Here is an 18,622-nt window from a genome sequence, read left to right as displayed (position 1 = left end):
TTATTATAAATAAAAGTGATAAAATTGAATAAAATCGCTTTCAAATAAGCGCTTTGATGCTCATTTGTAAATACAGAACCTTCATTTAAAACTTTCTAACTTTGCTGGTTTATACTGTGCTTGGTTTGGACTGTACTGGCTTGAAAATACTAACTACCGATTTGCATCGAAGCGTTTTTTCGAAAGTGATTTTATCACTTTCAGATTTAAAAATTCCTGTAAACCTATGACCTCCCCGTCCCCAATATGCCCCGACCCAACTATGTTCCGTCCCCACTATGCACCGACCCCACTGTACTGGTTTTTTTTTTTTTTCAAAATAAATAATTTCTTGTTATTTTCTAAAGAAAAATCAATTTTCTTACATTTAAATTAAAATAAATCGTATACTGGTACTGTGATGGAGAAAACAAATATTTTATACAAAATTAGAGCTACAAGTTGATAAACTAAAAAATTAAAATTAGCACGAAGCAGATTATCTAATATTAGACAATTTAAACAATCAAGCGTGAATCTCTTTAAATGAATAACAGTATAACAATATGCAAAACATTAGTTGTCCTTTAAAAAAATTGTGTAATAAAAAATACATTTTTAGGCGGTATACTGCATAAAAACCAACACTTAATCTGAATCCAAAAAACAACAGTCCTCTTCATTATTTGCAGGTAGTTGAACATTAAATACTCATAGTTAACCTTCGGTAAGGTTATATAACGCAGGCTATAAAATAACGAGATAACGACAGTGGTTTTGTCGTATCAGAATCATTAAGTGTCTTAATAAGTACACGGACATGTTTTTTTCCCAATAAATCGAGTGTCTACTATAATCAGTCACACGATTTAGTCGCCTGTGATATCATGTAATAAACACAATATTATGATACCGATCATTGGGCCCTAACCTAATCTAACACGGATAGACGTTACCAACTGACAGTTTTTTAGTGTCTGTTCGTTTCTCGAATCTGGTACACTGGGTTTTTAGTTAAAAAAAAAAAAAAAAAATTGAATTTGTGTAAACTTTAAGTCAAAAGTGGTACTTGAGCACAAAACCTAATAGTATCATTCTGCATAGATATAAATAAAATTGTTTTAATGATTTGATCAATTTTTTTTAAAGATTTTAGGTGTTTTTGTTAAAATACACGCAATGTGCGAAAACACAGTTTTCCGGCAATTAAAAAAAACTGTAGTGCCGAATTTTTCACCCGCTTAATATGTTATGGATACATATGAGTTCCAACTACTGGCAAATTTTCAACCCAAAAGTTTTAAAATTACGGCTAAAAACCCCGAAAAACAAAAAAACTTGTACCCCCCCTAGGGGAGCGGGAAATAGGTATATTTTGAATTTGACAAAATTGACGTGCGCGGGCATACCAAATACATATTTTTTATACATTTCAACTCGATCCGACTCTTTTTCTCGATACTATAGCCAGTAAAAGTTCTAACTTAAAAACTCATACGGTTTTTTTTTTTTTTTTTTCAACTTTCGTCTGTGAAGACTTAAACTTTTTCAACTTTTACTCCCCCAAAGTACAAACTAGACAAAATTTGTGATTTATAGAGTTGCTATTCGAAGGAATTGGTCTAGTATTAAAAAAGTTACAGTGTATACAGCGAAAAAAAAAGCCCACATCAGAGTAAAACCAATACCTTCTCGCTTTGCATCGAAGCTAAAAAATATTCAATTGAATGAATTATACATTATTTAACAAACGTTATTTAAACTATATAAAAATTCAAATGGTAATGTTATTTCGAAAACAACAGCACGTACATTTTTCTAAAAAACACATGTGCCGGATAAAATATTCAAACGTTGCATGAAATTTTCGTCAAATATTTAAAATATTCCTGATATTTTTCGCGAACAATAAGTCATATTGTTCAATATATTTTTTACCTAATAATTAAGGAGATAAGTTAGTCTCTATAAAATACAAAGTTGGTCCAACTAAAACTGTGGTTAATAATATAAGGGCACAATACAATGCTAGTTAGACTGAGTTATTAAAAATTTGGTCCCGATAAAAGAAGGCTTGTTATAGGAGCTTAATATGATTCTATTTGAAAAAAACAAATAAGTAGTTGTTCCACTAAACATAGCTAAAGTAGCACCAACTGTAATGTTTTTATGTGTAGGAGGGTGGTATACATATTATTAGTAAAGATATATAAAATAAGCGTTAGGATATGACATTTTTTTTCTAAAATAATTCTGATTTTTAGATTGATTAATTAAAATCATTTAAAATTTTTAAATTTAGAACTATATGAGTCAAAAAAATATTCAATTGGTTAAAATATACATTATTAAACAACCGTTATTCAAACTATATAGAAATGGTGTTATTAAGTATGACTCAAATGGTGATGTTATTTCGAAAATAACACAGCGTACATTTTTCTAATAAACACATGTGCCGGATAAAATATTCAACCGTTGCATGACATTTTTGTCCAATATTTAAAATATTCCTGATATTTTTCGATAACAATAAGTCAAATTGTTAAATATATTATTTAACCTAATAATTAAGGGAATAACTTAATCTCTGAAGAATACAACGTTGGCCCAACTAAAACTGTGGTTAATATAAGGTTACAATACATTTTAGTTAGACTGAGTTATTAATAATTTGGTCCTTATAAAAGAAGTATTATTATAGGGGTTTAATACGGTTCTATTTGAACGAACTCAATATAAAGTTGTTCCAGTAAACATACTTAAAGTGGGACCAACTGTACATTTGTTATGTGTAGAAGGTTGGTATACATATTAATAGTAAAGATATATAAAATATGCGGTAGGATATGACATATTTTATTCTAAAATAATCTAATTTTTAAATTGATTAATTTAAATCATTTACAAAATTTAAAATTGGAAATTTACGATTAAAAAAATATTCAATTCAAAATAATATACATTATTTAACAAACGTTATTTTAACTATATTAAAACAGTGATATTAAAGTATGACGCAAATAGCAATGTTATTTCGAAAATATCAGAACATACATATTTCTAAAAAACCTGTGAGATTGAGCAAACATGATAACAGTGAGAAACAATTTCCCTTAACATTACAAAAAAATTGCCCATTATTTAAAATATTCCAATGATATAAAACATTATTTAATAAACGTTATTTAAACTATATAGAAATAGTGCTATTGAAGTGTGACACAAATGGCCATGTTATTTCGAAAATAAGAGAACCTACATTATTTAAAAAAAACACATATGCCGGAAAAAAATTCAAACGTTGTATGAAATTTTTGTCCAACATTTTAAATATTCCTGATATTTTTCGATAACAATAAGTCAAATTGTTAAATATATTGTTTAACCTAATAATTAAGGAAATAAGTGCGTCTCTATAAAATACAAAGTTGGTCCAACTAAAACTGTGGTTAATAATATAAGGGCACAATACAATGCTAGTTAGACTGAGTTATTAAAAATTTGGTCCCGATAAAAAAATGCTTATTAGAGGAGCTTAATATGATTCTATTTGAAAAAACAAATAAGTAGTTGTTCCACTAAACATAGCTAAAGTAGCACCAACTGTAATGTTTTTATGTGTAGGAGGGTGGTATACATATTAATAGTAAGGTAAGATAAAATATGCGTTAGGATATGACATTTCTTTCAATAATAATTCTGATTTTTAGATTGATTTTTTAGGATCATTTACAATATTTAAATTTAGAATTATATGAGTCAAAAACATATTTAACTGGATAAATTATACATTATTTAACAACCGTTATTCAAACTATCAAGAAACGGTGTTATTAAGTATGACGCACATGACAATGTTATTTCGAAAATATCAGAAGATACATAATTGTAAAAAACACATGTGCCGGAAAAATTATTCACACGTTGCATGAAATGTTATACCTACTAGTAGCTGGAACACGACCAAGTTGGTCACTAATATTAACTGACAGGCGACCGGGAAGGTCACTAGCTATCTGTCAGGTCAGAATTCATCTACCTATTATAAAATCGAGTGTCTAGTGATGCTTACTTTTCGGGTTTAGTAAGTAATGGTTAAAAAAAGAAATAAATGTCTGGATGTCAATCGGCTAAATGTCTTGTATAGTGTTCCCATACATTTATATTTATTTTCATTTTGTTTTAGGTTAACCACAAAGGTAGAATCCATGTATTGATATTTTTTGTTAGATGGGTAACCGACATTTTATCCTACTAAATGAAAATATTTAAACATTTTAAACAATGCCAAGTTTGAAATAAGTGAAATAATGTATCAATTTAATAAAATATATAGTTGTAACTTGTATACCATATATGTAGTAATAATAATTGTAGACAACAAAAAAAGTTAAACAAATTAATGTTGTAATTATTTTAAAAAACCAAAAGTCTTGGTTTAGAATTCCATTGATATAAAATTATAGGAAACTTAAATATAATGTTCTAACAGTCTCAATAATATTATACAAAAATATGTATACATAGGGCATTCTGTAAAAAAAAAACTTACAAAATAGGTCAATCAAGTAGAATTTTTGTTAATCTAAAAAACATAAAAAAAATGTTTTAAAAATTGTGTATCAAGGAACTTATAGAAACTAAAATACGTGGTCAGTATCGTATGTATGTGCATGTTTAGAAAAGATAAGTCACCTAAGATACTATATATTGAAAAAGAACTGTCAATTTCACTACCTAACTATACTTGAAGTAGAGTTGAGTTCTTGTATTATGTTTAAACAATGTCATACTATTTATTTATTGTTTGATTAGGCAGGAAGTAAATATTTAAATATATTTCATTAATAACAAAAAATCAAATTTAATATCTTCGGCTATCCATCGACACACTGTGGATGTTTTCCGTTGGCCGCAAGCAAGTTATTCGGTGACGACATAAGATGATTCCTTGAGGTACTCTTGAAGGGACCGTATACTACTTGAAAAATAACCATTAATTTTTACTTTTTGAGTTCTGTTTGAAATATACGATCTATACCAATCTAAAATATTTTTGCAAACGTTGTAAAAACTCTAATGCATCATTTTATGTCTTTTATATATTCGGATAACTATATAGACAGACATCATTCCATCAGCCTACAGAACAGAGAGACGCAGACTGTGAATTAATTTTAAACTTGTACATTTTTTTAAAAATAATTGTATGTTGTTTTTCTTGACTTGTAATAATATTTGGAAAACATGGCCACTTTCAATGTGTATTACTTCAATTTATCCCTTCTTCAAAAACCAACTCTCGGCACGTAACATACTGGTAAAAAAAATACTGAATTTGATATGACGTCCTTCTTAGATGTTATGTTGCGGTCATTTACACTGAGCTAACATAGCATTGGTATTGTTTTTTTTTGGCGGTGGGAGATAGGGGTGGAAGATAGGAGGTCGGTGACAGGGGTAGGAGATTATGGTAAGATATAGGAGATAAGAGATATGTTGTACGTTCAACGTTCAAATTAGCACTAAATGATGAATTCTAAATAGTTTAAGGGTCCAAATTATCTTTAAATTGTTTTTAAGCCAGATATTAAACACTACAGTATTAGCCAGAAACTTGATGTTTTAACATACTAGCTTGTTACTGCTTCTTAATATACTCTATCATTATCTATAATTCCACCACTACTCTAAATTTTTTCGGTTCTTCAACGAGACATGAAAATGTTCTTTTGTGGTTGCAGACTCATCTGAAATATGATCTTTATGTTTTTTATTACTATTAATTCTTAATTTTTCTGCATTGGTTATTGGTCCTAATTCCTAAGTATCCTTATTATTTTTTAAATTATTGTTTTGTAATAATTAGTCTATTACCTTAATTTTTTTTTATTTTTAATAAGATACTTTTTTTTTAAAATCAATTTACTAAGAAATATGCAGACTTCCCATTGTACATGCTGCTTTCTTCTAAAGATCATACTACGTACTATGTTTTCAAACCAAATCAACTATCGAAGATAATATGCCACATTCAAAGCGCCTTAACCAATAACAGTTATTATATTTTAATTTAATCCGTCGTATTATCTAGACAACCCTCTTAGAGATTATGCAAAATATTGTTACTGGCTATAACGATAGAAGAAACATATACACATTGTACACAAAGCTACAATATTAAAATCTGGTGAAAATATAGTAACCAAGTTTGAAAACATGTGTTAATGCAAAACAAGATATTTTAAAATTGCCAGATAGTAGAAGTTTATTATGAATTCGTTAAACATATGGTTTGGTTTACTTATAGTTTACACAATTTAATTTTGTATATTTATTTAAAAGCTGTATTTTTAACTGAATATATATCTGTAATTTGGATTATTATCTTTGGGGCCTTTCTGTCAACAGAAAAAAAAAAAATATATTAATTCATAGCTCAAATAGAATTAACTTTTTTAATGTTACTTCGGATCCTCGTAATTATTTCAATGTCATCCTCTGTAACTCTCTAAGGAATAATATTTTGTAATATTAGAACTATATATATATATTTATACGTATGTGTTATCAGTTAGGTTGGCTTACTGTAGGAATAGGGACTTTAACACTGACTACTTCTTTCTTCTTAGGATGTTCTAAACACGATACAAAACGCTATTTTATTAAATGAAAATGAATAACAAAATATAATATTTTAATAAATGACAATAACAATAATATAATTAAAACGGTAATATTATAGGACGAGTTTTATTACGGCGGACCGCGGATAGCGAGGTAACGTTTCCACGACGCCGTCAAGTAATTCCCTTGGAAGAAAATAATAATTTCCATAATATGAAAAATGGGTATTTGTAAATTCGACTAACTGAACTGAAACGTAAATAAGAGATGCTCAGAAACGCAATCGTCTTTACAGTGCAAACGGAAACTGCATTTTCGAGTTTCAATCACGACCAAAATATAGTGAACCATATCGAATGCTAAACGATGCTATTTTATGTTTTAAGACTTTATAAGGGAATCACCAAATTAATAATGTTTACTCTTTTAATTAAAACAAGTTATCCTTTAAAAATAAGTAACTATTACCTTTTGTTGGTTCTGAACTACTTGCCTCCTCCGAGGTTCCGCCACCTTTACAACCTTTTAAGTAAATAAAATATTAGATATTTCAAAAAATAACGAAGATAATGAATCAAAATTAAATAGTGTGCATTTTTAAATGAGCACAAAATTATGTAATCTAATCGAAGTTGCATAACTATTTTAATCTTTATTCCTCGGTACATAACTTGTTCATGATAACACCACACTAAACCATTTTAATGTAAAAGTCTGTCACTTTTTCAAATCAGGGTTCCGTTAAAAAATGTTAATTATTTGTCAAGTTCGAAATATTGCACAATGTACATGACCATAAAATATTATGTGTTTTATTATAATATAATTTGTATTAAAGTGTATACAGCATGTTTGAATCGTTTCAAAGATATTCGATTATAGAACTATTAATAATCAAAATATTTCAAATTAAATGAACAAGAATATATAAGACGTCCAAGATAAATTAGCTTTTATCGTGAATATGGTTGGTACCATATTTCAATTGTGCAAACAAAATTAAATAAAACAAAGTAATAAGCGATGAAAAAGACATACTACTGAATGAATGCATCTTCTTTAGAAAGCCTAAAAACAAAACAAAAATAGACAATAAAAGAATTCTTACAATAAATAACTAACTTAATGGTATACAAAAAAAAACAATTAAATTTTAAAAATATAATAAATAAAGTGCACATTAGGTAACTCTACAATCTATACTATACTTGTAGAACGTTTTGTCGGCGGATCGTTGGCTATAATTCAACAAATTATACACATCAAATTAATGTTTGCTAACTTTAAATTGGCATAATAGTATTTAGAAAAAAAAATATTAATCGAGTTTAAATAGGAATCATGCTTTATACGATTTTTTAGTACTTTGATGCAGCTTCTACATAAAATAAACTTAACCCCTAATGAATTTTGTAGACTTATCTGGTCTAGTAACATTTTCATCTCAACATTTTTTTTAAATATTACTTATTAAGAATCTATAATAATTTCCAAATTTTAAATTTTGTGTTAGAAAATATATGTTTTACTAATAGATATAGAGAAATAAGGGGAAATCCAAATTAATTATATGGACCAAAATGCCAAATATGAACGATCATTCGGAATCAACACCCACAGAATATTTTAAAACTTACCCAGCATGTCTACTACGATAAAATTTTCTATGTATTTCCATCTCTTTTTTTAAGCGTTTTATGAAGTTATTACTTTAAAACTCACACATTCATGTGAAGTTTTATTAGCTTTTCATAGAAAAATTCTCAAAAATTGGCAACACGCTTTTTAGATTATAAACTCAATTTAATGCCTTTCTGTTACTCGAAAAAAGATCAATTATTTTACATAAAAAATTCATTTTTTGTGTTATGTCCAAAGATACTATAAAAAGATGATTAAAAATAAGTTTAAAAGAAAAAACTAAAAATTAGATCATCAATTTACACGAAAGAAAAAAAAAATTTTAAAAATTGATTTACTGACAAAAAACCTTCTTGTCGATGAAACAGACACGCAGAATGAGTTTCAAAAAGTTTTGCGAGGAAGTGCTCTAAAAGGTTGTTCGTATTTGGCGTTTGTAATAATAAAAAACAACGTAAAATTACCAGTGTTCTGTTCCGACGATCTGTCACCTAACCAACAAATAAAATTACTGTATAATAACAAAAAAATGACATTGTTTTGTATAGTAATATATTAGTTGATTAGATATCCTAATTTACACGTATTGGTATTTCCTAGTCTCTAACTTTTCATCATAATAAAAATAAATCATTGTTTTTATCAATTATTTTGTTTAATTTTGGTACCGTGTAAATACTCCAAAAACAAACGTATAAGAAATGTACTCTGTTATCTACTTTTAGGTGAACATTAAATATTACTAAACGGTTATATTATACAATAGGTTAGTAAAAATGTACAAGTTAAGTAGAAAACATGTATAAAATTGTATGTAAAATGTATAGCTGTACATAATTTATAAACATACCTGGAAATGGGCGACCTTGAGTGACTAAATATAAAAAAAGCAATTATAGGTTTCAATATAAATTCATACTCGCTTACATAATTTTTAATTGAAAATAATTTCTCCATGCAATTAAATTAAAATACAATTTGTCATTTTATTAGAATCCATAAAATTATGATGATTAAAGTATTGAACCTGTGAATGTATTGTAAAAAAAATACAAATAAGACATACCCAATGATACTTCCATAATAATAAAAACTATAATACAAATAGTTAATTTCTGCATAATGTACTAAAGAACACTTCTAAGATAGACAATGAAAACTACGATACACAATCTTAAAATGTACTGTGAAAAATTTAAATGAACATATTATACATTATGTAGCAAGTTTTACTCAGACAATATAGTATCAGTTTTATTAAAGTATGACGCAAAAGGCAGTGTTATTTGCAAAAAAACAAAACGATACATGTTTCTAAAAAACCTGTGAGATTGAGCAAACATTATAATAGTGAAAAACAATTTTAGTTAACATTAAAAAAAAATTGCCTAATATATAAAATATTTCAATAATATAATATATATATATTGTATGTTATTTAATATAATATACATTATTTAACAAACGTTATTCAACCTATAAAAAAACTGTGTTGACTCAAATGGTAATGTTATTTCGAAAATAACAGAACGTACATTTTTCTAAAAAACACATGTGCCCGATAAAATATTCAACCGTTGCATGAAATTTTTGTCCAATATTGCAAATATTTCAGATATTTTTCGATAACAATAAGTCAAATTGTTCAATATATTCTTTTATTTAATAATTAAGGATATAAAATGGTCTCTACAAAATACAAAGTTGGTCCAACTAAACCTGTGTTTAATAAAAGGTCATAATACATTACTAGTTATACTGAGTTAAAAATTTGTTCCGATAAAAGAAGGCTTATTAGAGGGGCCTAATATGATTCTATTTGAACGAATTAAATTTAAAAAGTTTTTCCAGTAAACATTTAGTAGGGACAATCTAAATTTAGTTGTTCCACTTGGATATTTGTATGTCTCTATAGTAAACATAGTTAAAATAGACCAACTGTAAAGTTTTTAGTTGTAGGAGGGTGCTATAAACATTAATAACAAAATTATATCAAATATGCGTTAAGATATGATATTTTATTCTATAACAATCTAGTTTTTAGATTGATTTTTTAAAATCATTCTCATATTTTAAATATGGAATCTTATTTGTCAAAAAAATATTCAATTGAATACAATATACATTATTTACAAACGTTATTTAAACCATATAGAAACGGTGTTATTAAAGTATGACGCAAATGGCAATGTTTTTTCGAAAATAACACAACCTACATTATTAAAAAAAAACACATGTGCCGGATAAAATATTTAAACGTTGCATGAAATTTTAGTCCAATATTTCAAATATTCCTGATTATTTTCGATAACAATAAGTCAAATTGTTCAATATATTTTTTGACCTAATAAATAAGGAGATAAGTTAGACACTAAAAAATACAAAATTGATCTATCTAAAACTGTGGTTAATATAAGGTCATTACAATACATTACTAGTTATACTAAGTTATTCAAAATTTAGTGCCGATAAAAGAAAGCTTACTAGAGGGGCTTAATATGATTCTATTTGTACGAATTAAATTTAAAAAGTTTTTCCAGTAAACATTTAGTAGGGACAATCTAAATTTAGTTGTTCCACCTGGATATTTGTATGTCTCTATAGTAAACATAGTTAAAATAGGCCAACTGTAAAATTTTTAGTTGTAGGAGGGTGCTATAAATATAAATAACAAAATTATATTAAATATGCGTTAAGATATGATATTTTATTCTATACAATTCTAGTTTTTAGATTGATTTTTTAAAATCATTCCCATATTTTAAATATGGAATCTTATTTGTCAAGAAATATTCAATTGAATACAATATACATTATTTACAAACGTTATTCAAACCATATAGAAACGGTGTTATTAAGTATGACACAAATGGTAATGTTATTTCGAAAATAACAGAACGTACATTTTTCTAAAAAACACATGTGCCCGATAAAATATTCAACCGTTGCATGAAATTTTTGTACAATATTGCAAATATTTCTGATATTTTTCGATAACAATAAGTCAAATTGTTCAATATTTTCTTTTACCTTATAATTAAGGAGATAAGTTAGTCTCTACAAAATACAAAGTTGGTCCAACTAAACCTGTGGTTAATAATATAAGGGCACAATACAATGCTAGTTAGACTGAGTTATTTAAAATTTGGTCCCGATAAAAAAATGCTTATTAGAGGAGCTTAATATGATTCTATTTGAAAAAAACAAATAAGTAGTTGTTCCACTAAACATAGCTAAAGTAGCACCAACTGTAATGTTTTTAGTTGTAGGAGGGTGCTATAAATATTAATAACAAAATTATATCAAATATGCGTTAAGATATGATATTTTATTCTATAACAATCTAGTTTTTAGATTGATTTTTTAAAATCATTCTCATATTTTAAATATGGAATCTTATTTGTCAAAAAAATATTCAATTGAATACAATATACATTATTTACAAACGTTATTTAAACCATATAGAAACGGAGTTTTTAAAGTATGACGCAAATGGCAATGTTTTTTTCGAAAATAACACAACCTACATTATTAAAAAAAACACATGTGCCGGATAAAATATTTAAACGTTGCATGAAATTTTAGTCCAATATTTCAAATATTCCTGATTATTTTCGATAACAATAAGTCAAATTGTTCAATATATTTTTTAACCTAATAAATAAGGAGATAAGTTAGACACTAAAAAATACAAAATTGATATATCTAAAACTGTGGTTAATATAAGGTCATTACAATACATTACTAGTTATACTGAGTTATTCAAAATTTAGTGCCGATAAAAGAAAGCTTACTAGAGGGGCTTAATATGATTCTATTTGAACGAATTAAATTTAAAAAGTTTTTCCAGTAAACATTTAGTAGGGACAATCTAAATTTAGTTGTTCCACTTGGATATTTGTATGTCTCTATAGTAAACATAGTTAAAATAGACCAACTGTAAAGTTTTTAGTTGTAGGAGGGTGCTATAAACATTAATAACAAAATTATATCAAATATGCGTTAAGATATGATATTTTATTCTATAACAATCTAGTTTTTAGATTGATTTTTTAAAATCATTCTCATATTTTAAATATGGAATCTTATTTGTCAAAAAAATATTCAATTGAATACAATATACATTATTTACAAACGTTATTTAAACCATATAGAAACGGTGTTATTAAAGTATGACGCAAATGGCAATGTTTTTTCGAAAATAACACAACCTACATTATTAAAAAAAAACACATGTGCCGGATAAAATATTTAAACGTTGCATGAAATTTTAGTCCAATATTTCAAATATTCCTGATTATTTTCGATAACAATAAGTCAAATTGTTCAATATATTTTTTAACCTAATAAATAAGGAGATAAGTTAGACACTAAAAAATACAAAATTGATCTATCTAAAACTGTGGTTAATATAAGGTCATTACAATACATTACTAGTTATACTAAGTTATTCAAAATTTAGTGCCGATAAAAGAAAGCTTACTAGAGGGGCTTAATATGATTCTATTTGTACGAATTAAATTTAAAAAGTTTTTCCAGTAAACATTTAGTAGGGACAATCTAAATTTAGTTGTTCCACCTGGATATTTGTATGTCTCTATAGTAAACATAGTTAAAATAGGCCAACTGTAAAATTTTTAGTTGTAGGAGGGTGCTATAAATATAAATAACAAAATTATATTAAATATGCGTTAAGATATGATATTTTATTCTATACAATTCTAGTTTTTAGATTGATTTTTTAAAATCATTCCCATATTTTAAATATGGAATCTTATTTGTCAAGAAATATTCAATTGAATACAATATACATTATTTACAAACGTTATTCAAACCATATAGAAACGGTGTTATTAAGTATGACACAAATGGTAATGTTATTTCGAAAATAACAGAACGTACATTTTTCTAAAAAACACATGTGCCCGATAAAATATTCAACCGTTGCATGAAATTTTTGTACAATATTGCAAATATTTCTGATATTTTTCGATAACAATAAGTCAAATTGTTCAATATTTTCTTTTACCTTATAATTAAGGAGATAAGTTAGTCTCTACAAAATACAAAGTTGGTCCAACTAAACCTGTGGTTAATAATATAAGGGCACAATACAATGCTAGTTAGACTGAGTTATTTAAAATTTGGTCCCGATAAAAAAATGCTTATTAGAGGAGCTTAATATGATTCTATTTGAAAAAACAAATAAGTAGTTGTTCCACTAAACATAGCTAAAGTAGCACCAACTGTAATGTTTTTAGTTGTAGGAGGGTGCTATAAATATTAATAACAAAATTATATCAAATATGCGTTAAGATATGATATTTTATTCTATAACAATCTAGTTTTTAGATTGATTTTTTAAAATCATTCTCATATTTTAAATATGGAATCTTATTTGTCAAAAAAATATTCAATTGAATACAATATACATTATTTACAAACGTTATTTAAACCATATAGAAACGGTGTTATTAAAGTATGACGCAAATGGCAATGTTTTTTCGAAAATAACACAACCTACATTATTAAAAAAAAACACATGTGCCGGATAAAATATTTAAACGTTGCATGAAATTTTAGTCCAATATTTCAAATATTCCTGATTATTTTCGATAACAATAAGTCAAATTGTTCAATATATTTTTTAACCTAATAAATAAGGAGATAAGTTAGACACTAAAAAATACAAAATTGATCTATCTAAAACTGTGGTTAATATAAGGTCATTACAATACATTACTAGTTATACTAAGTTATTCAAAATTTAGTGCCGATAAAAGAAAGCTTACTAGAGGGGCTTAATATGATTCTATTTGTACGAATTAAATTTAAAAAGTTTTTCCAGTAAACATTTAGTAGGGACAATCTAAATTTAGTTGTTCCACCTGGATATTTGTATGTCTCTATAGTAAACATAGTTAAAATAGGCCAACTGTAAAATTTTTAGTTGTAGGAGGGTGCTATAAATATAAATAACAAAATTATATTAAATATGCGTTAAGATATGATATTTTATTCTATACAATTCTAGTTTTTAGATTGATTTTTTAAAATCATTCCCATATTTTAAATATGGAATCTTATTTGTCAAGAAATATTCAATTGAATACAATATACATTATTTACAAACGTTATTCAAACCATATAGAAACGGTGTTATTAAGTATGACACAAATGGTAATGTTATTTCGAAAATAACAGAACGTACATTTTTCTAAAAAACACATGTGCCCGATAAAATATTCAACCGTTGCATGAAATTTTTGTACAATATTGCAAATATTTCTGATATTTTTCGATAACAATAAGTCAAATTGTTCAATATTTTCTTTTACCTTATAATTAAGGAGATAAGTTAGTCTCTACAAAATACAAAGTTGGTCCAACTAAACCTGTGGTTAATAATATAAGGGCACAATACAATGCTAGTTAGACTGAGTTATTTAAAATTTGGTCCCGATAAAAAAATGCTTATTAGAGGAGCTTAATATGATTCTATTTGAAAAAACAAATAAGTAGTTGTTCCACTAAACATAGCTAAAGTAGCACCAACTGTAATGTTTTTAGTTGTAGGAGGGTGCTATAAATATTAATAACAAAATTATATCAAATATGCGTTAAGATATGATATTTTATTCTATAACAATCTAGTTTTTAGATTGATTTTTTAAAATCATTCTCATATTTTAAATATGGAATCTTATTTGTCAAAAAAATATTCAATTGAATACAATATACATTATTTACAAACGTTATTTAAACCATATAGAAACGGAGTTTTTAAAGTATGACGCAAATGGCAATGTTTTTTTCGAAAATAACACAACCTACATTATTAAAAAAAAACACATGTGCCGGATAAAATATTTAAACGTTGCATGAAATTTTAGTCCAATATTTCAAATATTCCTGATTATTTTCGATAACAATAAGTCAAATTGTTCAATATATTTTTTAACCTAATAAATAAGGAGATAAGTTAGACACTAAAAAATACAAAATTGATATATCTAAAACTGTGGTTAATATAAGGTCATTACAATACATTACTAGTTATACTGAGTTATTCAAAATTTAGTGCCGATAAAAGAAAGCTTACTAGAGGGGCTTAATATGATTCTATTTGAACGAATTAAATTTAAAAAGTTTTTCCAGTAAACATTTAGTAGGGACAATCTAAATTTAGTTGTTCCACTTGGATATTTGTATGTCTCTATAGTAAACATAGTTAAAATAGACCAACTGTAAAGTTTTTAGTTGTAGGAGGGTGCTATAAACATTAATAACAAAATTATATCAAATATGCGTTAAGATATGATATTTTATTCTATAACAATCTAGTTTTTAGATTGATTTTTTAAAATCATTCTCATATTTTAAATATGGAATCTTATTTGTCAAAAAAATATTCAATTGAATACAATATACATTATTTACAAACGTTATTTAAACCATATAGAAACGGTGTTATTAAAGTATGACGCAAATGGCAATGTTTTTTCGAAAATAACACAACCTACATTATTAAAAAAAAACACATGTGCCGGATAAAATATTTAAACGTTGCATGAAATTTTAGTCCAATATTTCAAATATTCCTGATTATTTTCGATAACAATAAGTCAAATTGTTCAATATATTTTTTAACCTAATAAATAAGGAGATAAGTTAGACACTAAAAAATACAAAATTGATCTATCTAAAACTGTGGTTAATATAAGGTCATTACAATACATTACTAGTTATACTAAGTTATTCAAAATTTAGTGCCGATAAAAGAAAGCTTACTAGAGGGGCTTAATATGATTCTATTTGTACGAATTAAATTTAAAAAGTTTTTCCAGTAAACATTTAGTAGGGACAATCTAAATTTAGTTGTTCCACCTGGATATTTGTATGTCTCTATAGTAAACATAGTTAAAATAGGCCAACTGTAAAATTTTTAGTTGTAGGAGGGTGCTATAAATATAAATAACAAAATTATATTAAATATGCGTTAAGATATGATATTTTATTCTATACAATTCTAGTTTTTAGATTGATTTTTTAAAATCATTCCCATATTTTAAATATGGAATCTTATTTGTCAAGAAATATTCAATTGAATACAATATACATTATTTACAAACGTTATTCAAACCATATAGAAACGGTGTTATTAAGTATGACACAAATGGTAATGTTATTTCGAAAATAACAGAACGTACATTTTTCTAAAAAACACATGTGCCCGATAAAATATTCAACCGTTGCATGAAATTTTTGTACAATATTGCAAATATTTCTGATATTTTTCGATAACAATAAGTCAAATTGTTCAATATTTTCTTTTACCTTATAATTAAGGAGATAAGTTAGTCTCTACAAAATACAAAGTTGGTCCAACTAAACCTGTGGTTAATAATATAAGGGCACAATACAATGCTAGTTAGACTGAGTTATTTAAAATTTGGTCCCGATAAAAAAATGCTTATTAGAGGAGCTTAATATGATTCTATTTGAAAAAACAAATAAGTAGTTGTTCCACTAAACATAGCTAAAGTAGCACCAACTGTAATGTTTTTAGTTGTAGGAGGGTGCTATAAATATTAATAACAAAATTATATCAAATATGCGTTAAGATATGATATTTTATTCTATAACAATCTAGTTTTTAGATTGATTTTTTAAAATCATTCTCATATTTTAAATATGGAATCTTATTTGTCAAAAAAATATTCAATTGAATACAATATACATTATTTACAAACGTTATTTAAACCATATAGAAACGGAGTTTTTAAAGTATGACGCAAATGGCAATGTTTTTTTCGAAAATAACACAACCTACATTATTAAAAAAAAACACATGTGCCGGATAAAATATTTAAACGTTGCATGAAATTTTAGTCCAATATTTCAAATATTCCTGATTATTTTCGATAACAATAAGTCAAATTGTTCAATATATTTTTTAACCTAATAAATAAGGAGATAAGTTAGACACTAAAAAATACAAAATTGATATATCTAAAACTGTGGTTAATATAAGGTCATTACAATACATTACTAGTTATACTGAGTTATTCAAAATTTAGTGCCGATAAAAGAAAGCTTACTAGAGGGGCTTAATATGATTCTATTTGAACGAATTAAATTTAAAAAGTTTTTCCAGTAAACATTTAGTAGGGACAATCTAAATTTAGTTGTTCCACTTGGATATTTGTATGTCTCTATAGTAAACATAGTTAAAATAGACCAACTGTAAAGTTTTTAGTTGTAGGAGGGTGCTATAAACATTAATAACAAAATATATCAAATATGCGTTAAGATATGATATTTTATTCTATAACAATCTAGTTTTTAGATTGATTTTTTAAAATCATTCTCATATTTTAAATATGGAATCTTATTTGTCAAAAAAATATTCAATTGAATACAATATACATTATTTACAAACGTTATTTAAACCATATAGAAACGGTGTTATTAAAGTATGACGCAAATGGCAATGTTTTTTCGAAAATAACACAACCTACATTATTAAAAAAAAACACATGTGCCGGATAAAATATTTAAACGTTGCATGAAATTTTAGTCCAATATTTCAAATATTCCTGATTATTTTCGATAACAATAAGTCAAATTGTTCAATATATTTTTTAACCTAATAAATAAGGAGATAAGTTAGACACTAAAAAATACAAAATTGATCTATCTAAAACTGTGGTTAATATAAGGTCATTACAATACATTACTAGTTATACTAAGTTATTCAAAATTTAGTGCCGATAAAAGAAAGCTTACTAGAGGGGCTTAATATGATTCTATTTGTACGAATTAAATTTAAAAAGTTTTTCCAGTAAACATTTAGTAGGGACAATCTAAATTTAGTTGTTCCACCTGGATATTTGTATGTCTCTATAGTAAACATAGTTAAAATAGGCCAACTGTAAAATTTTTAGTTGTAGGAGGGTGCTATAAATATAAATAACAAAATTATATTAAATATGCGTTAAGATATGATATTTTATTCTATACAATTCTAGTTTTTAGATTGATTTTTTAAAATCATTCCCATATTTTAAATATGGAATCTTATTTGTCAAGAAATATTCAATTGAATACAATATACATTATTTACAAACGTTATTCAAACCATATAGAAACGGTGTTATTAAGTATGACACAAATGGTAATGTTATTTCGAAAATAACAGAACGTACATTTTTCTAAAAAACACATGTGCCCGATAAAATATTCAACCGTTGCATGAAATTTTTGTACAATATTGCAAATATTTCTGATATTTTTCGATAACAATAAGTCAAATTGTTCAATATTTTCTTTTACCTTATAATTAAGGAGATAAGTTAGTCTCTACAAAATA

The 18,622-nt window shown here is 26.0% G+C and overlaps 1 protein-coding gene across 15 annotated transcripts in view; it reads right to left on the bottom strand.

Moving 5' to 3' along the window:
• Positions 1 to 18,622, bottom strand: part of LOC126845501 (uncharacterized) — a 69,336-nt gene that overhangs the window by 17,406 nt on the left and 33,308 nt on the right. For 3 of the 15 annotated variants that reach the window (XR_007686784.1, XR_007686783.1, XR_007686786.1), the window contains exons 3-6: positions 8,715 to 8,741; positions 7,818 to 7,847; positions 7,648 to 7,677; positions 7,080 to 7,131 (exon numbers count right to left, since the gene is read on the bottom strand). The exons of 5 other annotated variants lie outside the window; for them this stretch is intronic. Coding sequence is in view for 4 of the 10 variants with exons in the window: in XM_050584152.1 (XP_050440109.1) it covers positions 9,101 to 9,124; positions 9,317 to 9,371 (79 nt within the window). In the remaining 6 variants the exon portion in view is untranslated. Of the gene's footprint in view, positions 1 to 7,079; positions 7,132 to 7,647; positions 7,678 to 7,817; positions 7,848 to 8,714; positions 8,742 to 9,100; positions 9,125 to 9,316; positions 9,432 to 18,622 lie in introns of those variants that run through there. 7 more of the 15 variants (XR_007686782.1, XR_007686785.1, XM_050584148.1 and 4 more) reach the window with 5 other exon arrangements.

The sequence above is a fragment of the Adelges cooleyi genome, unplaced genomic scaffold (assembly GCF_023614345.1).
Source record: "Adelges cooleyi isolate 19-005CV unplaced genomic scaffold, UGA_ACOO_1.1 ACOO_flye_CR_arks_rails_tigmint_CR_PRNA_795, whole genome shotgun sequence".
Classification (NCBI taxonomy): domain Eukaryota; kingdom Metazoa; phylum Arthropoda; class Insecta; order Hemiptera; family Adelgidae; genus Adelges; species Adelges cooleyi.
The sequence above is the reverse complement of the archived record's forward strand: the minus strand, read 5'-3'. Positions and strand labels throughout refer to the sequence as shown.